Genomic DNA, 23671 nt, shown 5'->3' on the forward strand with positions numbered 1-23671 from the left:
GGAAGAGAGGCAGGTCTGAGGCTGGAGGCATCAGTAGAAGGTGCATGTCTGAGGCTGGAGGCACCAGGAGCAGGTGCAGGTCTGAGGTTTGAGGCACCAGGAGGAGGTGCAGGTCTGAGGCTGGAGGCACCAGGGAGAGAGGCAGGTCTAAGGCTGGAGGCATCAGTAGGAGGTGCATGTCTGAGGCTGGAGGCACCAGGAGCAGGTGCAGGTCTGAGGCTGGAGGCACCAGAAAGAGGTGCAGGTCGAGGTTGGAGGCACCCGGAAGAGAGGCAGGTCTGAGGCTGGAGGCATCGGTAGAAGGTGCATGTCTGAGGCTGGAGACACCAGGAGCAGGTGCAGGTCTGAGGTTGGAGGCACCAGGAAGAGGTGCAGGTCTGAGGGTGAAGGCACCAGGAAGAGGTGCAGGTCTGAGGTTGGAGGGACCAGGAGGAGGTGCAGGTCTGAGGCTGGAGGCTGGAGGCACCCGGGAGAGAGGCAGGTCTGAGGCTGGAGGCATCAGTAGAAGGTGCATGTCTGAGGCTGGAGGCACCAGGAGCAGGTGCAGGTCTGAGGTTGGAGGCATCAGGAGGAGGTGCAGGTCTGAGGTAGGAGGCACCCGGAAGAGAGGCAGGTCTGAGGCCGGAGGCATCAGTAGAAGGTGCATGTCTGAGGCTGGAGGCACCAGGAGCAGGTGCAGGTCTGAGGCTAGAGGCACCAGGAGGACTTGCAGGACTTGCTGGGGGCACCAGGAGGAGGAGCAGGTCTGAGGTTGGAGGCACCAGGAAGAGGTGCAGGTCTGAGGTTGGAGGCATCAGGAGGAGGTGCAGGTCTGAGGTTGGAGGCACCCGGGAGAGAGGCAGGTCTGAGGCTGGAGGCATCAGTATAAGGTGCATGTCTGAGGCTGGAGGCACCAGATGCAGGTGCAGGTCTGAGGTTGGAGGCACCAGGAAGAGGTGCAGGTCTGAGGGTGGAGGCACCAGGAGCAGGTGCAGGTCTGAGGCTGGAGGCACCCGGGAGAGTGGCAGGTCTGAGGCTGGAGGCACCAGGAGCAGGTGCAGGTCTGAGGCTGGAGGCACCAGAAAGAGGTGCAGGTCGAGGTTAGAGGCACCAGGAAGAGGTGCAGGTCTGAGGTTGGAGGGACCAGGAGGAGGTGCAGGTCTGAGGCTGGAGGCACCAGGTAGAGAGGCAGGTCTGAGGCTGGAGGCATCAGTAGGAGGTGCATGTCTGAGGCTGGAGGCACCAGGAGCAGGCGCAGGTCTGAGGCTGGAGGCACCAGAAAGAGGTGCAGGTCGAGGTTGGAGGCACCCGGAAGAGAGGCAGGTCTGAGGCTGGAGGCATCGGTAGAAGGTGCATGTCTGAGGCTGGAGGCACCAGGAGCAGGTGCAGGTCTGAGGTTGGAGGCACCCGGAAGAGAGGCAGGTTTGAGGCTGGAGGCACCAGGAGCAGGTGCAGGTCTGAGGTTGGAGGCACCAGGAGGAGGTCAGATGTGAGGTTGGAGGCACCAGGAGGAGGTGCAGGTCTGAGGCTGGAGGCTGGAGGCACCCGGGAGAGAGGCAGGTCTTAGGCTGGAGGCATCAGTAGGAGATGCATGTCTAAGGCTGGAGGAACCGGGAGCAGGTGCATGTCTGAGGCTGGAGGCTGGAGGCACCCGGGAGAGAGGCAGGTCTGAGGCTGGAGGCATCAGTAGAAGGTGCATGTCTGAGCCTGGAGGCACCAGGAAGAGGTGCAGGTCTGAGGCTGGGGGCACCAGGAAGAGGTGCAGGTCTGAGGTTGGAGGCACCAGGAGGAGGTCAGATCTGAAGTTGGAGGCACCAGGAGGAGGTGCAGGTCTGAGACTGGAGGCTGGAGGCATCAGTAGGAGATGCAGGTCTGAGGCTGGAGGCACCAGGAGCAGGTGCAGGTCTGTGGCTGGAGGCTGGAGGCACCTGGGAGAGAGGCAGGTCTGAGGCTGGAGGCATCAGTAGAAGGTGTATGTCTGAGGTTGGAGGCACCAGGAGCAGGTGCAGGTCTGAGGCTGGAGGCTGGAGGCATCCGGGAGAGAGGCAGGTCTGAGTCTGGAGGCATCAGTAGAAGGTGCATGTCTGAGGCTGGAGGCACCAGGAGCAGGTGCAGGTCTGAGGCTGGAGGCTGGAGGCACCCGGGAGAGAGGCAGGTTTGAGGCTGGAGGCATCAGAAGAAGGTGCAAGTCTGAGGCTGGAGGCACCAGGAGCAGGTGCAGGTCTGAGGCTGGGGGCACCAGGAAGAGGTGCATTAGAGGTTGGAGGCACCCAGAAGAGAGGCAGGTCTGAGGCTGGAGGTATCAGTAGAAGGTGCATGTCTGAGGCTGGAGGCACCAGGAGCAGGTGCAGGTCCGAGGTTTGAGGCACCAGGAGGAGGTGCAGGTCTGAGGCTGGAGGCACCAGGGAGAGAGGCAGGTCTGAGGCTGGAGGCATCAGTAGGAGGTGCATGTCTGAGGCTGGAGGCACCAGGAGCAGGTGCCGGTCTGAGGCTGGAGGCACCAGAAAGAGGTGCAGGTCGAGGTTGGAGGCACCCGGAAGAGAGGCAGGTCTGAGGCTGGAGGCATCGGTAGAAGGTGCATGTCTGAGGCTGGAGGCACCAGGAGCAGGTGCAGGTCTGAGGTTGGAGGCACCAGGAAGAGGTGCAGGTCTGAGGGTGGAGGCACCAGGAAGAGGTTCAGGTCTGAGGTTGGAGGGACCAGGAGGAGGTGCAGGTCTGAGGCCGGAGGCATCAGTAGAAGGTGCATGTCTGAGGCTGGAGGCACCAGGAGCAGGTGCAGGTCTGAGGCTAGAGGCACCAGGAGGACTTGCAGGCCTGGCTGGGGGCACCAGGAGGAGGAGCAGGTCTGAGGTTGGAGGCACCAGGAAGAGGTGCAGGCCTGAGGTTTGAGGCACCAGAAGGAGGTGCAGGTCTGAGGCCGGAGGCACCGAGAAGAGGTGCAGGTCTGAGGCTGCAGGCACTAGGGGGAAGGGTAGGTCAGTTAAAAAGTAGGAGAAAATAACACAATACAAATCATACTCCAATTTACAAAAATAGGGAAAGGTTAATGAACAAATAGACAACCAAAAAACAAAAATGTGATGTAGGAAACTATATATATGATTTTTCAAATTCTTAGTTGTTTCTAGCCCCAAAAAGCAAAAAGTGCCAACCGCCTGCACATGGTTGCACTAGACTCGGTGAAAGTCAAACGTTAAGGCTAACCACAATGGCGCAAGAGTCGAATACAGGGACCGGATTCATCGAAGTAGAAAGTTTACCATTCAACTTAGTTGTTATTCTTAAAAAAAAACCTTGTCAGTGAAGTTGGTGTTGGGTTGGGATCCCAGCTGGATCCAAACAGGAGCTCATCGATATGGGTCAGGTGAAGCATGGGACCTCGGTGGGAGCCTCGGCTCCTGTGGGAAGTTCAAGGCTCTCAATGTCCAAGGCAGGAATATCTTGAGCAGGTGTAGCACGAAGTCTCTACACAGGAAGGCTTCATCACGGTGCTTCGTGGTGTCGGTCTCAGTGAAATCCTCACTGTTAAGATTTAGAAGCATTCTTGAAGTCAGGACCAACAGGGAAAACCAGAAAGTTGAATCCCACCGTCAGTTCGACTTTGGCTGCTGTGTCTTGGCAGTGTTCTGGTGGTAGCCTCTGCTTCTTTTTGCATAAAGTTCAAAAAAATATTCTAAGTGTGCAGTCCTGCCATTGTTAAGGGGCCACAAGTACACTCTAACACCAGCAAGGATTCAGGACCTTTTGAGCAGCACCACATGGAGTTAGGGCTCAATAGCTCAATATTCCAGAAAGCACCAACAAGGTCTAGGGCAAACCCAGCTGGAACTTGTCAAATGGGCTCTTGAAGTTGAGGGCTTCTTACAGATTTTGTGTTGCTGGAGCTTCACTGGAGGCTAGCTAGCTAGCCCTTGGAGTATACTGTTCTGCCCTGGGTACAAGTGGAGATCAGGCCCAGCCCTTGGGGTTTCTCTCCACAGGTTCAACAGCAGGGACAGTCCTTCTGTCTTTCACAGGTCCAGAGATGATCTGAATAGGGTACCGAGGGTGCTTGCTACATTCTTGCCTAGTACGTTGTGGGTGGGGAAGGCTACTGGCCACTGCCAAACCATTTGTCTAAAAGTACCCAGGGGTGCCTCGACTGACTTTTGCATAACTTTCCTTGTGTTCTATTGTAAACTATCCCACAATACCCCTCTCTATCTAAGACCAATATGGCAGAGCCTTTTTTCCCGTGTGCCGGACCCTAAGGTGTGCCATAGGGAAATGGGGAACTCTCCCTGCAAACCTGTTCTAGAACAGGTTTTCCCTCACTGGGATTGGTGTCAGTCTGGTTACTTGGACAGACAATGGCAGGGAAAAGCCTAGGTGTGAGTTACATCTACCTGTGACAGGAGATGCCCCTTTGAAGCTTGTGCATTTGGAGGGCACATTCCCCAGGCTACCCTGTCAGGATGAGATCACACCTCCTCCTAGCCAAGATTTATTGTTCCCTTGCATGAGAGCCATTCACACCTCCCAGCAGGTTTGCAGGTCACAGTTGGGCATTCACTCTGAAAAGATTAATGGAGGCTTTAACCCCTTCGATGCTGATGACGAGCTCAGCTCATCATCATCCACGGGTGTCGTGTGCTGATGACGAGCTGAGCACGTCATGGTGCCACTAAAATGGCAATTTCCAGCACAGGGGGGAAAACGCCTAGCAGCCAAGTGGTTAATCAGGAAAATGCTAACTTTCTAAAAGTGACTGTTTGAAACTAGTAATTTAAAACTCTGACTTGACCATTAGATTGGATTTTAAATTACTAATAATTTGAGTCCTTGAATCATATGCCTACTTATTCTTATACTGAGATCAGGCATCATAAGGTGTTATCATGTAGCACAGTGCTTTTGTTTGGACTAGCCAGATTTGCCACAGTGAAAAACGACTTTGGAGATTTTTCACTGATAGGGCATATAAAATGTAAATAGACATGCCCCACTTTTTAAATACTATGCGCTCTGACCTTTGGGCATTTAAGGCATACCTTAAGGATAGGGGTGACATATAAGTATTAAAAATGAAGGTTTAAGCCTGGTAAAAGTTTTGGTTGGCTAAGTTGAATTTGCCGTTTTAAAACAGAACCCTGAGCTACAGAAACGCTTTTCTTTGTCACTTTAGTGGAGGAACAATAGGTATTGCAGTCCACAAGTGACATTTAAATTACACCCTCTGGGTGCAAAGAGGACCATATGCTAGGATGGTATACGTAAGTTAAATATGTCAATCAGAGCTTACCAATTCTATATTTTTTTAATATTTATATTTATATATTTATATATATATATATTTACTGGGTGCTAGATAGCAGCGCCCTAGTGGTCAGCAAAATTCAGCAAAATGTGAGGGTTGACCATGCAAAAGGGATTTTCTTACAGTGCTCATCAGTAGTATTACATGGAGTTTACCCAGTAGAAAGAAGTGGGAAATCTACTGCCAAAATGTTCTCAATGAATTCTACCTGGGAGCAAGAGATGGAGGTCCCAATAGGGCACAGTGAAACCAACAAGGAGTATTGTGTTGTAGTTACCTAGGAGTGACAGGCGAGTAACTAATTGGAGGAACTGTTAAACCACCAGAAACCTATGACATAAAAGTGTGTTCTGGTCACAGTTAATTTGAAAGAGGAAGAGGCAAATGGGGGCTGATCATACCCCAGCACATACCATATGGAGTTCTCCCAGAGGGACTGAGGGCAAATCCTGGAGGCAGAGCTTAACCACCGGAGACACTGTATAAGGGTTAATCTATTGAGGTGAGTGATGAATCACTGGGTAAACCAAGGTTACTTTATTATTTGGGTAGATGCTGTTTTTGGTAGTGGTCCTGTCTGTGAGCATGTTGTGGGTTTTGAATAACTGAAGAGGAGGGCAGGGACAGGGATTCATGGAGTTGGTCTGGATTCCCAAAGCAAACCATATATTGTTTTCAAACAAGAGAATGTATAATGTTTTAAAGTATCCAGTCATGAGACCGTAATATATACTAGTGTGACCTGATTGGATGGACAATATTAAAGAAAATCAAGGTATAAATTGTTACTGTAAGTCATGTCAAGAATTTACAATGTTTTAAGCATCCTGTCGTAGTAAAAGATGACAGGTTTGCTCATGCACCGCTTGTATTTCCTTTTAGTATTGAGTGAGATGGGTTGTGGGTGGTTGATTGTTGCTATCAGAATCTATTGGGTGTTCTCTGACTTATCCTGTCACTATTAAGCTCTTGGTTCCTACCAAAGAGAAAATCTGCGTATTTCCATGCAATACATCTTTGTGGGCTGCTTAAGGACAACAGGAAGAAGGTGTGTGAAGGTGTCCAGACAAAGGTGAGATGGAGGGAAAGACAACTAGGCAACGTTCTAGATGAGGGCATGGGTGCTGGTACGTGTCCTTTTCTTAGCCATATCAGCCCCAAACATGGAGGACACCCTTAACCTTTCCGCCCCTCACCTAGACTCCCTGACTGGAGCACTTAGAGGGAAGTTAAAGTAAGTAGAAAACTGGGAGGAGCAAAGATAGGAAAGCCAAAAAGGAGGATCAGGACTGATATTTTACCCCTAGAACACACTAGAGCCAGGTTTCAAGTTACATGATCATTAGACATGTGAATGAAGTAAACCTGCATAGATATGGTCAATATCCCATCTCTTCTTCAGAGGCTGACTCAGATAATCTTTCAAAGACCTTCACCACAATAGTCAGCCAACATATCTGTGATATGGAGGCAGTGTGTAGAATTGCCCATCAAAAATACCCAAGTTAGAGAGGCCTGGTTACTAGCTAACTGGACATTCTCAAATCCACTCTTCCAAATAAAGGCCGTTATGCGGAATGGATACACCAGCCTTATCACTCAGTATTATTATTATTTCACATTCCAAACCAAAGAGACCCAAGGAAAGCACACGGAATTCCACCCTAATATACTAGTGTGCCTTTCAAATTCACCTCCTATTTGGAACTGAGTTTTGACAATCCTCCATCCGTCCTCGAGGGCCAGTTTAATGCATGCGGCTAGTGCCTCTTTTCTATGAGGGTCTCATTTCATAGCAGTCATTTTTTCCCTGCTTGAAAGGCAGGATCACTAACTTCCTCCCTCTAGTTGGCCGGTTTTCCATAAATCTCACAGTATGTGTGTATTTCCCTCTACAGACTATGTGAGCTTTGATAGTGATACAATTGGGGATTGTGACATCATTATTCGATCCAGGCAAAAATGTTTCTTGGTGTTTTTTTAATAAATTTCAGCTCTGTAATCATTTCATACAATTATCACTTAGAACATGTTGATGTTCCTGAACTGTGAATTACCTTCAGGACAGTCATGGGGTCTAATGCAATACCAAGCTATTAAAACTGTTACACAAGTGTTGTAAAAGGATAACATTCTACCTAACCTGAGATGCAAAATCATATTATGTGTGAAGCGGAGAGGCAGGCTTGTGGATGGTTGACTTGTGCAGAGCCTCGTTGTGAGGAGGTATGAAGATGCCGCATACAAACGTATGAGCTGCAGATCAGTGTTAGCTATTAAAGTTAAGCAATAATCAATGCTTATTGCTATGCTGGGTCAGCAGAATTTAGTCAGCTCAGCTACACACTCAGGCACATCTTGTTGTTCTTGTTGAAATACATAATTTCAGCTTAATGCGGGCTGCACATGGTCATACCCAGGTTTTGGACCCTCCCAGTCTTCAAGTGACGCGTTTATAGTCTGAAATATGCAGAAAGGGTATTCCAACTCTGGAGATAAAAGAACAGGTCAAAACAGAAAATCAACTGCATCTAAAGAAAGCCTTCCTGGTGGCAAGGACAACCACACATGTAATGGCTGAAGAAGAAAGGGCTTGAAGAGGATGTTAGAATTTGAATGTTGGAAAAAAATGCTGTTTTGACAAAACTCCAGCTTCACTCAACAAAGGGGAATGACGGCAAGCATTCTTCTTTTCAAGGGGGTATTGCATTCATAATCTACCTCTTTTCATTTCAGATTCGTACAGTTTAACAAATCAATACTTATGTCATATTTTTTTTATTAGCTAGATGTGTTTTTCCTACCAGGAGTTTTCGAGTACTGCTATTGGGTCTCAATAGAATGATATAACACTTGGGGAAGAATACACATCCGAGAAGTCCAGTGCTGGAGCACAGGATAGCAAACACCTCCACGGCTACCATGTACTTCCCCCGTGTGCTCAAATACGCCGGGATGAAAGAGATCCACACACTGACAAACACCAGCATACTGAAGGTGATCAGCTTGGCCTCATTGAAGGTTCCAGGCAGATTCCTTGAAACAAAGGCCACAATAAAGCTGACTGTGGCGAGGAGGCCCATGTATCCCAGCATGCAGTAGAAAAAGATGGTGTCTCCTTCATTACACTCAAATATGATCTTCTCATTGTAAGACTTCATGTTCAGTTCTGGAAATGGAGGAGACTTCATCAGCCAAACACCGCAGATCAGGATTTGGATGGATGAACACAAGAACACTATGAGGATTGGTGTCTTTGATCCCAGCCACTTCCTTGCAGAGCTGCTGGGATTTGTTGTTTTAAAGGCAAGAACAACAAGAATAGTTTTGGCAAGAACACTAGAGACACTGATGGAAAAAATAATCCCAAATATGGTTTGTCGGAGCATGCAGGTGAGCGTCATGGGACTGCCAAAGAAAAGGAAAGAGCAGAGGAAACAGAATATGAGCGCAAGGAGGAGCAGGTAACTGAGACCTCGGTTGTTGGCTTTCACGATTGGAGTGTGTCTGTACTTGATAAAGATTCCCAAGACAGAAGCAGTGAAGAAGGTCAGGAGGGTGGCAGCAATGGTGAGTGTTTGTCCCAGGGGTTCGTCATAATTTAGATACTCAGTAACTTTTTGGATGCATTGATCATGCCTATCATTGGGCCACTGGCTCTCTGGACACTTTAAACATTTGACAGTTCCTGTAAAAGAAAAAACATTAAGAGGCAAGGAAAAAGTAAGGCTGGAACAAAGTGCTGGAACATAAAGAAAGGTTGGGTTGCCATTACATGTCATCTGTGGCCAAATATTGAGTGACTTGTGAAAACACTTTCACCACTATAACATGAAAGAGGATTTAAGGCGGGTGTTGGTATATCCTTAAGCAGATGGAGAGCAGTGTATATAAAAAGTACAACAAATCAGTCACACAGTACACCAACTCATGAATACAAACCAGTACAACCTCACACATGTGCACCATATCAACCAAACAACGTAACACATCATGGCACAACAGTTGGTGATAAAACATTGCTTCCCCATATTTTAGACAACATCTTTTGACATAAACTCAGAAGTTTGTGGTGCACTTACATAGACTAACAATTTGTATCCCAAACTCTTCATACACCTCTTGATGGGGTGAGGTACCCCACGATGACCAAGGAGTCATTCTCGTGGTTCTAGAGGACTGAATAGCACCTCACTGCAGAAGTGTGTCTGGATCATGACGGAAGCAGATCCTGTATGTTTTAGTGTTTGTCCTGAAAGGTCTTCTGGGCTCTTGCAAACATTGACAAGCCCAATAGCTCTAGGCTGCCAAAAAGCACAGGTTCCTGTAGAAGGCTCAGAATCCTTAGCACATAACTAATGTTTTAGGTAGGGTGTCTAATTAGTCGACTATCATTACTTCCAACTTACTAAAGCCTTAACCTAGGCATGCACTGCCCTGCATTAAACTAAGATTGAGACAAAAGGCCCTTCATTTAATCAATAAAAGTGCCTTGCATGCCAGACATTGCACACAAGTGGACTGACCTGACTACCTTACTGATGTTCTAAGAGTACTAATGTCTCAAGGTAGATACAGGTTAGAAAACCTCATAGAATCCAGAATAAGGCTGTACTGCTTCTCTGTGGGCTCAGAATATATGATTATGTCTCAATGGCTCAATGGCTCACCAGTCTTACAATGGCTTCCGTTAAGCAGCGATATCATCTAAAGTACTGTGCAATGTGCCGGAGGCCTCTCATCACAGTGGTGTAATATTCCTGTGAATCGCCCTCTCATATCATATTCTCACAACACTTCCGACTCAGGCTAGTTACACTTGCTAAAGATTCACTTGAAAAAAAGCCCACTGTAGAGGGATAACCACTAGGAATCTTGGCTCTATGCTCAGGATTATTTTCCTGTTTGTCTTAGAATAATCCATGACTATATGAATTTTCAAAAAAGGTTGAAACCATACCTGTTAATTTATGACCTTCATGGTATATTTCATCCTTGCCTGTTTTGGATTGAGTGTTAAGACTGTCCTGGCACCATGGTGTACTTGAGTTTTAATGTTATAATTATGTACATAAAAAATGTAATATAACAAAAATATGGTTTCTTGAATATCTATTACAAAACAATTTAGGCTCTGAATCTTTGTTATGAACTTCAATGGGGCAATATCTTTGTAAGCAATATTGAGGACACAATATTCTGATAATGATATTCTGGTGCCATTCCATCTTTGAGTGTTTTGGAACTCGATAAAAACACCTGCTGTGCGGTTTGACATACGCGGGGCGGAGCTACCAAGACCTTGCACCAGTGCAAAGCACACAAAGTGCTAGAAAGTCTTGGAAGGGTGTTTATTGACCAGTGCAAGAGTTATTGTGCATTGAGTAGGTGCAGTTTATTAGTAGAAATCATTTGTTGCACTGACTTTCACCGTACAGGATACATGACCTCAGGTGGCTCAGCGCATGCACCCATCGTTTTTGATGCCAACCCATTCTACTGTGATAGCCAGACCAGGATTTGCACCAATGAATGCCTCTTTGAAGCAAACACTAACTTGGAGAATAGTTATTTCTCCAAACATTTTGTGTCATAATGGACATGCTTCTAGTAGAAATCCTATGCCAGACACCATGTACACACCTCTGCAACAATTAAGAACAAAGACAGTACTGACACAGTGAAAGGAGAAGTGGCTTCTATGCTCCCATGCAGTATTGACACCAATGCTTGATACATTTGTTGTGCTACCTGGTGGAGGAGACTCACAGGTTTCCTTTTTTCTCAGAGATTCCTGGTTAGTTGAGGACACATGTGGAGCAGAAAAAGCTGGCTAGGTAAAGTTGAACATTTGGGAAACAACATATTTCATCTTTTGGATAGCGTTATATTCTGACTAGAGTTGGCAGCTAGTTTTACTTTATTCTGCTGTCTCTTCAATATCTTTATGGAGCAGCATTGTGCTCTTTGTCATTAAACTCGCCTCAATAAGCTCAAATCACACGGTCGCTGTGCGTCTTTCCATATTGGGCACCTTTTCTTTTGACAAAATATGCTCCACATTTTCACTTCCCATGGACCTCAGCTATGGTCCAAGGGAGGCCCACACTTAGGGAATGGCGATGGCCATGAAAACAAGCCTCAGAATTTATGAAAGGTGGAAACACCTAGAAGCAATCCCTTCAGGGAGAAGAAGAAAGACATTCTTTCTTAAGCACTGCAAAATATTTTGTCATTCTTACATCTGGCTCTTTTAAGGAAAATCATTTTAAAAAAAGAAGGCAGAGATTTACATCTTTGCCTGAACGTAGTTCTGTTTTTTTTCTCACAAAGATTCTTGGTAGTAAGCCTGGAAAGGGTGTTTGGAAAAAATAGCAAATAAAAGGTATTGTGATATCAAAATGTAATGTTAAAAATATTGGGAAGTCAAAAATATTGAGGGCAGGATTAATTGAAGAAAAGAAAAGAGAGCTCAATTACGATGACGGTTGGACGAGCGTACGACTGCCATCGCAGCGGGATTTGGACTGACCCACAAGCAGTCGGCATGCCCACCCGCCAAATTATGATGCCACCTCCATGTGGGTGGTCAGAATCGTGGCTTTTTCCATTGCGGCTTGCGGTGTGGCCCGAAAAGAGCTGCAGCACAAGCGCAATGGAAAAAGAGATTGTTTTAAACATCCATGACTATGTGTCAGGAACCATGTGTTGCCTGGCACATGGGGTATGGATTTTTTGGGGGGGCACCACAGGAGCACCCAGGCCTCAGAGCGGAGCCCCGGGGGGCTGGGGGCCAAAGTCCATTTCCAAAAGCCTTTCCACGAAGGTCAGACCACCATGGAAAGGATGTTGGTAATGGGCATTGTAATCCCTACGGCGGTGCCTGCGCAGGCACCACTACCATTGTCGGGAATATGTCCAACCTATGGCCTGTTTGGCTCCTTGAGTCCATCAGAAGCATCGGTCCGTCTCTCCGACCGATGTGGTCTGACTGACCGCATCAAAATGCAGCGGTTGGACAGCTCTGCTGGATGTCGGTTAGACTGCCACCAACAGCCATTCGGTAGCTGTCTGACCGCCATCCTAAACAGGCCCATTGTTATAAAAAATATTGTAGTATCTATTGTTGCATAGATTGTAATTTTTAAGTGTTATTTTATAAGTATTTTATTGCAGTGCATTTTATTTTTATGTGTTTTCTAATTAGTGTAGTTAATAAAATAATTCATTAGTTTCTGAAAATTGTAAAAATTTATTTTAAGGGCCTGATGACTAGTTTGGTGGTCATGGTACCACCGTTGAAACAGCATCAGAATCACCTCTGCACCAATGGCGGTCTGACCACCCTATTATGATGCATGCTGTTCCATAAATGAAAGACCACCACAGTCCCTCCACTGCCGCCAGCAAATCTCGACTGAGGCGGCAGTAAACTAAGCCAATGTATCTGTTGGAGGGAGGACTGCCAGTGTTACCACCTGCCCAATTACAATGTGCTTTCCCTTCTGGCATGACTGTGGTGGTCCAACCAAAACATCTGAGATGGCGGAAAGGGAAGACTGGATCTCACCTGTACTCATCTTCACACATGCTGTGCCACCATGCAACTGATCATATACGTCTCTCTGCTGCTGTTCCTACTTGATAACATCCAAACCAACACTGTCATGGATGCAACTGACAGTAAGCTATGCTCTTACCCATTTCCAGAGACTCCTCAGCAAATAGATGCCCCAACATGGACCTGGCAAAGGATTTGGGGTCCCTCAGGCAAACATATTTTGTGGGCCACTGTACAGAATTGTTTTCAATGTATGATCAAATTACAGCTCTATGATGCCCTCTTTGGCCATGTCACTGAGCCTGCACAGGCACACTATACAAAATCAACATGTGTTCACATCTCATAATCAGGGACAGTGATGTGTGCATTAAATTGTGTCATACAACGGCATCTCCTCATCAATATCACAGGTGTTGATCTATGTGACACCCTCACATTGCTCACATACTAGGTCCTGTTGTGATATCAAAGATACATCTGTATTAGCAAGGGTCAGCCAGGGGGCCAAACCAGAGCACTGCCTCCTGGGGCTGGTTCCAAAACCCAAGAAACAGGGAATGGCTAATAAATTGCTACAATTAACCCTAGTACTTGCCAAACGGAGGGTAGCTATATTCTGGATGAGCACATGGGCCCGACATTAGAGAGCTGGTTAAAGGATATGGGGGAATGGTCTCTTGTAGAAGAATTGCACATGAAAGCCTGTCGGAAGGATGAAAAACTAGCGGAGGACATTGCACTCTGGAGAGAGTTATGGGGGAGAGCTTCCAAACCCAATCGGAAATGGAAATGGCCAGAACAATGGTTCTGATAGTTAGTAACAGCAAAACGTAATGTTGAGAATTGTGTGTTGCCGTAATTATGTATGCTGTTACTCCCCCACCAGGTCATAGATAAACATGCAATATTGATGTGTACTTGGACTCTGCCACCAACTGGAAACAAATGGATGGAGATATGTGTTTGAAGACTCTGTATAACCGCTCAGTTAATGTTTGAAAAATTGAGTAAATAAAGTTTTAAAAACAAGATACATCTGTATGGATTTGTCATGAAACTGAAACACACCTTCACTTCTACATCTCTGTAATGGACTCTCACACATCACCCACATTTATAGGTAACGTCAGGTAAATAGAATAAAAAAATGTCAGTGTGAGAAGCATTTAAAGGTCACAATGTGAAGACTTTGTGGACTAGGTATGCCTCAACCAGTCTGACCCTTGAAAGAATGAGGCCCTGGGCCACAGACCACTTTGCACTTCCCTTCAAACCACCATGTGCACAGGACCTGTGAATTTAACTATATCAGGGACAACCAATAGCATAATCAAGTGCCCTGAATATGTGGGAAATGTGTAAGTGCAAGTCATGAAAGCAAACACAGCAGTGACAGTATTTCTCACAAAATGTCTGCAAAATGTAAGACAATTTAACACCCTCCATGTGTGGATATATAAATATCTTACTTGAACACATCAAACACATATCCAGCCTACATCATAGGGAGAAGTGCAAGCTTAATTATGTTGACATTGGCCAGGCCAAGCTGAAATACTTTCCATATGAAATACCACCAAATGCAATGTTAGCCCCAAATGGAATTAATCCCACATATCCTCCCATTGAACATGCCCCTGTGGCCGGTGAAACTTCAGCACTGGTTGAAAGTCAGATCATACTTACCACTTAAAATGGATCAGCAATCAGGGATGAAAGAAACACAACTGTAGTCACACATCACAAAGTATTTAATAACATCAAATTGTTCAGACTAATGTGTTCTAAACAAAGAAGATGTTTATTTTGTAAAAAACAATTAAATGAAGTAATCTTTATTTTGCAAAAAACAATTAAATGCAGTAAAGGAAATGCCAATGGCCAGTCCATTCTCACACTGTGGGGGTCAGCACACTGCTGTGCCACTAGACTTGCCCTTTGTGACACTGCCAGGGAACCTCCTCACAAATAGGAGCATCTAGTGGGTAGTCCAGGCACCTCAATTATGTCACTTGGGAGGCCTGAGCTCGGTATTGGGAGGGTTGGGTTTGGTTTTGGGAGGTGTGGTCCTGACTTTCGGAGGGGTCTCTTTGATTTTGGGAGTGGTTTTGGTCTTCTGAGGGGTAAGCCTAGGTTTAGTGGTGGAGGGGATTAGGTTTTTCAGGGATGTATTCGGATGTGGAAGAGGTTCTTAAGATTTCGGAGGGTATGTTGGGTTTGACAGGGCTAAGGGCAAGCACAAATAACACACTGTCACAGGGAAAATGGACAGGATGTGCGGGAGGTAAAAGGGGTTGGGAGGTAGAGGGACTGGAAGTGTCACTTGTGGGTGGGTGTGTTGTTGGTGCAGGTGTTGGTGTATGTGATGTATCATGTTTGTGTTTTGCATGTGTGTGTGTGTGAGTATGCGTTTGCATTTTTGGGGGGTGAAAGATGTGGATGTGCTGGGTATGCTGGGTGTTGTCGATCGGTCTGGTGGTGCAGGTGTGGTGTCAGGGGGAATACTGGGTGTGGTTGTTGAGTCTGGTGGTGCAAATGGGGTGTCTGGTGTAACGCTGGAGTGAGTGCATGGGTCTGGTGATGCAGACAGGGTGTTGGGGAAATCGTGGGGTGGTGGGTGGGTTTGGTGGTGTCTGGGATAATGCTGGGGGTGGTGGATGGGTCTGTGGGTAGGAGTGTTGTGTCTGGGGGAATTCTGGCTTTTGGGGATGGGTCTGTGGGTATGGGTGTGGTTTCTGAGGGTATGTTGGAGGTGGTGGTGAGGTGGGTTAGTGTCAGGTTAGTGGTTGTGTGCTAGTGTGTTTCTCAGGCTGTTGAAGTGTTTGTGTGTGTGTGTGTGTGTGTGTGTGTGTGTGTGTATGTGTGAGTGTGCTTGGGACACGACTGGGAATAGGGAATATGGCTGGTAAAGAGGCATGGCTGGAACCTTGAGATGGGTGGAAGGCTGCAGTGAGGAAGAAGGCCAGAGCCTAAAAAGATCTCTGTGGGCCAGTCATAGCACTGTGGGTGCCTTTCAGGTAGGCCCCCATCTGTTGCAGATGGCTACCTTACCTCTGGATGGCACTCAGTAGTGCTGTCTCACCCACAGATATATTTCTCAGGGGGTGGCCTCACTTAGGGCAGGTGGGGAAACAGGGACAGGGGTTAAGGTGCATGGAGCGAAGGAGATGGCTCCCCTCTTAAGGGAGTGGGCTAGGCCAACTGGGTAGGTAGCAACAGGGTGGGCTGAGATGGAAGGGGGTGGCAGACAAGGGTGATGTGGGTACAGGTCCTGTGTGTTCCGCTACCACTAGGGAGTGTCTCCTGGAGGTTGACTTTGAAGATGATGATATTGAGTCTGTGTCCTCCGTGGCACTCCCCTCCCCCTCTGTGCCAGTTGCTCCCTCTGTGTTCATGGTGTCACGATTGGAGCCCCTGTGGCAAGCTGCTTCCCCAACAATGTTGGCCCTGTTTCCTCCACTTGCCTGGGATGCTGCGAAATTACATTTAAAATAAGTTTATTGCATGTGCCAGAACACACTTTACAGTACAGAAGACTCCAACTACAAGGTCCACAATAGTGGCTTCTTAATTACCATTGCACATGGCCTGCTACATGACCTGTAAACAGATGTTCACAGTGAATTCATAACAACAGACAGCTCCAGTTTCATGAGTGAAGTTGTCTGATCAAAGCAAACACAAACAGATGATGGACAGAGCACCAAACCTTTTCAGACACTCACCCACAGTCACAGATCTGGGTTGCACCCATCATTGTTCTTTAGCTCACTCTGCCACCCTAGTTCAAACCCAGCCATATGCAAATCAGTCTTGACACTGTGCCTCATGGGAACAGTCCAGACGGAACTGCCAGGCCAGGTCTTCCCTGAACTGGAAACAAGCCTCCTGGGACCGGTCTCAGGGAAACACCCCTCATCAGCCAGGCTAGTTTGAAAACAGTAATTTAGTGAGCAAGGGACCCATGTATGGGTATACCCTGCTGACTTAGGGTGAACAAAGCAAACACAAGGTGATGATGGACAGAGTGCCAAACCTTTTCAGACACTCACCCCAAATCTCAGATGTGGGTTGAATCCATCATCATTCTTTAGCTCACTCTGCCACCCCAGTTCAGACCCAGCCGTATGCAAATTAGTTGTGAACCTGTGCTTAATGGGAAAAGACCAGACCGAAATGCCAGGCCAGGTCTTCCCTGGACCGGAAACAAGCATCCAGGGACCAGTTTCGAGGTAACACCCCTCACCAGCCAGGCTAGCTTCAATCCAGTGGCAAAATGAGCAAGTAACCCACGTCGGGCAGACCCTGCCAACTTAGGGCAAGCACAAGGAGATGAGGCTCAGGGAATCTCCATTACATAAAGAAGTGGTTTATCCTGTGAGCTAATGGGAAGGGACATCACAGTACCTGTTTATCTCGCAAACATAAATTCCACTGTATTACTGAGAGTAGACACCAACATATTCTATTGTATTCACAAGGATTTCTTAAGCGCCTGGCTACCCGGAGGGTTCCAGCACTGTAACTACTTGATATTTTCTAGTTGAAGGTACTATTAGAACAGGAAGGTTTTCACAGTTCCCTAAAATTTGCTTCAGAATTAGTTTGTCTTAGTTACAGAGGGAGTGTGTTCCAAAGAATAGGTGCCAGAAAGGCAAAGGATCTGCCACCACTCCTGGTCCTCCTTATCATGGTAACTACGAGAAGATTTTCAGAATCAGAAAGCAGAATTCTTGCAGGGATACATGGGGTAAGAATATTTTGGATCAATTTAGGACCTCTTATATATATTGCTTTGTGGGCCATGCATAGTACCATGAATTGGATTCCTCTTAGATACAGGCATCCAGTGAAGACTAGCTTGAACAGTTGTGGCAGAGTGACATTTGGGGATTTTCAAAAGTATCCATGCAGTGGCATTTTGAACAACTTGGAGTGGACCTAGGGCTGCCTACTACAAAGAGTTCCTGCAGGCAAGTCTGGAAATGACTAAACCTTTTATTACTAATTCGCGTAATGTTTCAGGAAGCCATCTAAGCTGTTTTTTGAGAGTTCTTCATATTCCAAAGCAAGTAAATGCTAATTTCTTGGCTCCGGTCGCCATCGTCATTTTAGCATCTATCCAGAAACCAAGGCTTTTTACTTCTGATTTAGGACAAGGATGGTTCCCAAAGGGAGCAGGTTAGTTAATTTCCATTTATCTCGAGGGGTTGTTTCCCCCCCACCAGTACCTGGGTGAGCATATGATACCTACATTTCTGCATGTCCCTCTCTGACACATGTCACCAGTCAGTGAATGAACCTTGGCAAATCAACATGTGCAGTTTACATAACTGAATACTCCCACATCAGTGGCATGGATGTGTGACTCACCCACCAACATCTACACACTGTCTGTGGTAACACATATATACCCATCACAAATAACTACTTGCAAATGCAGATTGGCCTACACTAACATTTATGATGGTAACAGACATCGACCTATGAAGACACGTAGATCATGTATGAAACAGTAATACAGATGATACTACAATGAGGAAAGGGATATATGCCTAAATGTAGACAAATATACTGATGGCACTAATGATGTTTGCAATTACATGTCACTGCAGATTCACCACTTACCAAGGGTAAGTATTGCTCAGTGACTGCCTCCAAAGTGCAATATATGCTATGTCACATGCAATAGGGCCACCATCACATGAGACACAATAGTGAGGGGGCATTACTCCTGACACAATGCAGACAAGTGGCCTGTGTGGTTCTATTGTCACCCATAAGTATAAAAAAACATGAGCTGATTAATCACTTTACTCAGTCATGTGTCTGCTTAAGACAGTAAATTGGTAGCGGACTTGACTCTGCTGTGTTCCTGGTCAGAAATACAATAGGCAAAGCACAACAGCATGCACCTACTACCAGACCTAAACAAACAATAACTTTTATTGTGCATCGCATATAGGCCACCCCCAATATTGATGGGGAAATGACTGCCAGTAACAGAAAAAGTTGGCAATGTAACATGTAGGACTCTAGCTGGGACGAATTCCCTTATAACTGCTTTTGGGCCCTCAACTGCTTAACAAGCTCCAGTTAGGCCACCACCAGTATGTGGGCCATTAGGAGGGTCAGAGGCTGGCGCATGTCCCGTCCATATTGGAAGGACATGCCCAGCTGGACCTCTGTGATCTTCCGGGTCCAGGCCTCAGGTCCTCCCACCATTGCTGCATCAGCGATGGATCCCCAGAGACAGCACCTTCTGAGCAATGGCTCTCCAAATGGCTTACTTCTGATGGGCATTGACCTGTATGGATGCAATAGATGATGAAACAGATTACACCGGCAAGATTTAGGATATTTGTTTGGTTGGCACACATTTTGTATACACCTAGCACAAGCATTATTCAATAGTTAACACACTACATGTGTAATTCTCACGTGCTAAGCACTACAAATACATGGATACACCCTTTTGTAGTCATCTGCTGACTATCAACCCTGGTCATGACCTTCACTGGCTAAGCCAGCCCACTTACATCAGGTAGCCCAGGATCATCCTACATCCACTGTGATGTGAGATTCCATGAAGCAAAACGCACCATTGTGACCTTCTGAAGGGTAAACTACTTGTGCATGTCAGTACAGACACCTTTACAGCCAGGCCCATTGACTTGATGCATACAGTCCATACAGGCTGGTACCATAGTATAGACTATGTCCTAAGACTTTAGTCACAAGGCAAAGACTGGTATGTGTCACTGAGAGTCTAGGGATCTGTGGACATTTGGACTACTCAACAGGATATCATACTGCCTCGGATTGAGTTTGTGTGGTATGCACTGCCATCATAGGACACACCTTTTGTCATAAGTGGCACTATTACAGGGATGACATTCAACATACCATTGTATGTCTTGTTTGATTGGTTGAATTTAACAAATCTCATGATTCACATATCAAAATCAGTTCAGATGTAACCAACTACTTACACTATTAAATGTGTCACATGTGCAACAAGCCCGTACAATGCAAGCATAACTTCTGGAAAAATGACAACAGACCTGTGGGAGTAGGGGGCTTGAAATAAGTAAATGAGACACATTGGCAATGTTGGTCCGTGAAAAGAAGTATGAGGTCCGGGAGTTACCTCAGTCACCATTCCAAATGTAGCCCATGTAAAAGGAATCAGTGCTAAAATTGGTTCAGAAAACCCATTTTTGGAACATCTAAGGTTCAGCAGGTCTATAGGGAGATTACTCTGTGCATCAGTTGTATTGCCACAGTAACTCTGCCCCAGCCTGGCCCATGGCCCAGACTGGGCACAACTATTATGACAAGCCACTCACCTGTACTCCAGGTTTTTCTGCATTGGCGACAATAGTTCCCCAAGTCCCCTGGGAACTAACAGAACAGCAGTAAGTAGAAACAACACACTGCCAATCTGGAAGCCCCCAAGGGGGAAAGGGAATTGGGCTGAGAGAAGAGAGACAAAACAACGAAGATACCAGAAGTCTTCACTGAACAGAAGGAAGACACCTCTCTGAATGCCTGGAAAGACCTTGATACTCTGGATTCTGGGGCTTCTGGATGTGTACGAGTCTTGTTCTTCATTATAATACAGGATAGTCAAAGAAAAACATATGTATTATCAATCACAAGAGATACCCAGCATATGCTGAATGTCTTCTAGAACACATTACATATCCTACCTAACTTTGTGAAACTGATATTGCACAACAGAGAGATGGTGTCCCTGAATTAGGCTTCTTTAGCCACATGCCAGTGAAACAGATTCTAATGAGAATACGAACATCCTGTGTAACAGAATTAACATTTATCTTTATATCTATCAGCAGACATTTACTTGTTTGTAATGGTTTTGCCTAGTGCACATATTTCACAGGTTTCGTACCTAAGTTTTTTTTAGCCGACTTCTGTTTTCTATTTGTTCAGCAAAACTAAATTGTATAAAAATAAAATAAGAAACCAAACAGAGTGAGGAATTGTACACTATGCGAAATGTCAATAATTGTCCTTCACTGGAAAGTCAGCTTGCCATTGTCAGATTGTGTCTTGATCCAATTTTGCAGACATTACGGTTTTGCCTTCACTCCAATATTAGAAAGATCCTCTATACATTTTTTGTCGTCTCTCATGTGTGCATATAAGTTTACGGAGCCGCCAAAATAGTTTTTGCTCCGATTGCACACTTAGAAAAAAGTTGACTCACTGGTATATCTAAAGACTGTTCATTTTACCTTGTATCATTGCTTTATCTTCACTGATCTTTTTCTCTTGTGATTTGTCTACAGGGTTCCTGGTAGCAATAGATGGACAAACAGGAAGGAAGACCACCCACTGGAGCAGAGGAAGGAGTGACGGGAAGGGAAGCCAGCCAGAGATGTCGAAGCCAGGAGAAGTAACACCTGAGGAGGCATCCGCCCGATGAGGAAATGGAGTCAGGTAAGTGCAACGAGCAAACAAGGTTAAACGGAGACTGCATGCGGGATGAGTTTAAATACTCATGCCGTTCCGCTGGTGATTTCCCAACACGTGTTACACACTTGACATTTTACACGTGAAGGAGGTCTGCCGGTAAGCATTTCATTAGCATACTCATGTCTACAGCGTATACTGAGCATTGTTCTTGGTTTAGAGTTGTACAGCATGAAAACATGAAAAAGAATAACCAGAGTATAGTGAGCATTTCTCTTGGCTGAAAGTTGTACAGCACTTAAATTGTTCATGTATATTGCACATTTCACATTACTGTAAACAACTGTGCAAACATTATTTTCTACTTCAGGATGGAATAGGTGCAGGTGTGGTCGTACCCATAACAGCAACTCATTATCAGGCCTTGCTCTCTGCAGGCTGAGTACACTTATCCCAGATGAACATCACATTTCCACCTCTACAATATATAAAAGTACATTGTGTGGGTACTCAATATACGACCTCAAGGTTGTGTGGCACTCTGAAGGGGTCTGTGAGGTATAGCTAGCTCTCAGACAACAGGTCTGGTGTGGGCTGAGTGATATGTGGGACTGTACACATAGCTAACATCATCCTCAACTGCTTCTTACAGTATAATAATAAATACATAATAAATAAATAAACAGTATACATACACAGCTCAAGCTGTAAAGCCAATACATGTCTTTTCACATTTACCATGATCCGACAGGGAAATATAACATAGGTACCATGAAATGTATACATGCATAGATATGTGCATTCAACACAAGTAGGATCTAGGGCTTATCACACGTCACACATCACAATGGTGATGTTAAGTGCACAAAGTACAGTTCTCCACAACCCATTACATGATTCTCCTATGTAGGGACCACACAATGTTCAAATAGTAATTTGAACTCACTCTGAGCATCAGAGGCACGTTGTAGCCTGTGGGAATAGAAAGCACAGAGTTGAACAGAGTAAAACATGTATGTGAAATAGTTAACTGTTCCTCTGGTGAGCCATAAAGCAGGGCTTTCAGGGGAAGTGCCTCTTAATTTTCTCTAGCTCCTCTGGAGAGAAGGCAGGGGCTCTTTCACCTGCTTGGCCAGGCATGATTGCTTCCAGAGGTAACAAACAGCTGCTAAAGTGGAGGAGATATTTATAGTAGCAGTGTCAAGAGGCAAGTGATTATTTTTCAAACCGCGGTGTACATGTAAGCCACATACACAGTTATCAGCATAGCCCAACGCAGCCCTTGGGCCGCAACTATCAATATCACCAACATTAGCCCATGGCTGCATCTGACATGGATGAAACTATCCACCATGTGGGTGACCTTCACCGGCAGAGGCAGGTTCTGAATGTCCAATGTGCAAAGTCAGGCATCTGCCACTTTAGAGGTTAGAACTACAGTATTGATGATTGTTTACTCGGTCACCACCACTACGAATATGGTGTATGTTTACTGATGTATTACTGCATTGTTCTGTAACTTCCTTTGTACAAACATTAGTAGTAAATTACCGTGCATAAACGCTCTATTTCTGCTGCAAACTGTGAAACGCTGGTGACAGTATTTTGCAAGAACAATTCAAACTTTACAATACTAGTGTGCTCATGATAAACTTTTGGATGTATAATATGCACATTTCTGTGACACATACTTGTAAAGAATGCTATGGGTTTTATAGGTGGATTTTCCTAAGGAGGGAGCACATGCACGTTATCATTGGTTAGCAGCTGTAAAGAGTCCCAAGGCCAACAAAAAGAAGATCAGCAAAAAGTGTGTTGGGGGTTAAAAGCAAAACGGTTGGGGGTGTCCTTTCAGTGAGGGCCAGGTCCAGCACAGCTTGTACACAAAGCTTCAGAAATGCTTGTTCGAGTAACCACAGAGCTCCTCTTAAGGCTCAAGTTAGGGCATCAGCAAAGGCTCTTGAAAGGTCAAAGCTGGAATGGCCTAGATAGTAAAAGCAGGGAAACGGTTCTTTACCTTTGTTAACTTTTACCAACAGTATATACAGATTTTTCCTACATCATTTAACCAATCATTCAGTTAACTGAAAAAGGTGAACTCTGTTTGGAAAGAGGGACAAAATCAAGTTATCCGAAAAGTAAAGGCATCTTTCTTATCAGCCGTCATACTGAGAAACCAGATGTATATTCGCCCTTCGTGGCAGAACCTGACATATCATAATTTGCCATTGGAGTGCTACTATTGCAACCAGCACACAATAAGGAGGTAGGTCCTTGGCGGGGCTGAGGGAGGGCTGGACCCTATATAAGCGAGAACAAAAAACTGTGCCCCCTCTCTCAATGACTTATTGCTGGGACCAAATGAACAACGACGTAAGATTTGATCCGGTATA

General features: G+C 45.8%; 1 protein-coding gene across 1 annotated transcript in view; it reads right to left on the reverse strand.

Moving 5' to 3' along the window:
- Nucleotides 1–8037: 8037 nt before the first annotated feature.
- The window catches only part of LOC147693345 (extracellular calcium-sensing receptor-like), a 112244-nt gene continuing 96610 nt past the window's right edge, over nucleotides 8038–23671 (reverse strand). Inside the window, exon 5 of the mRNA XM_086935944.1 lies at nucleotides 8038–8963. Coding sequence (XP_086792070.1) covers nucleotides 8038–8963 — 926 coding nt within the window. The remainder of the gene's footprint in view (nucleotides 8964–23671) is intronic.

This window comes from Lissotriton vulgaris, chromosome 8, assembly GCF_964263255.1.
Source record: "Lissotriton vulgaris chromosome 8, aLisVul1.2, whole genome shotgun sequence".
Classification (NCBI taxonomy): Eukaryota; Metazoa; Chordata; class Amphibia; order Caudata; family Salamandridae; genus Lissotriton; species Lissotriton vulgaris.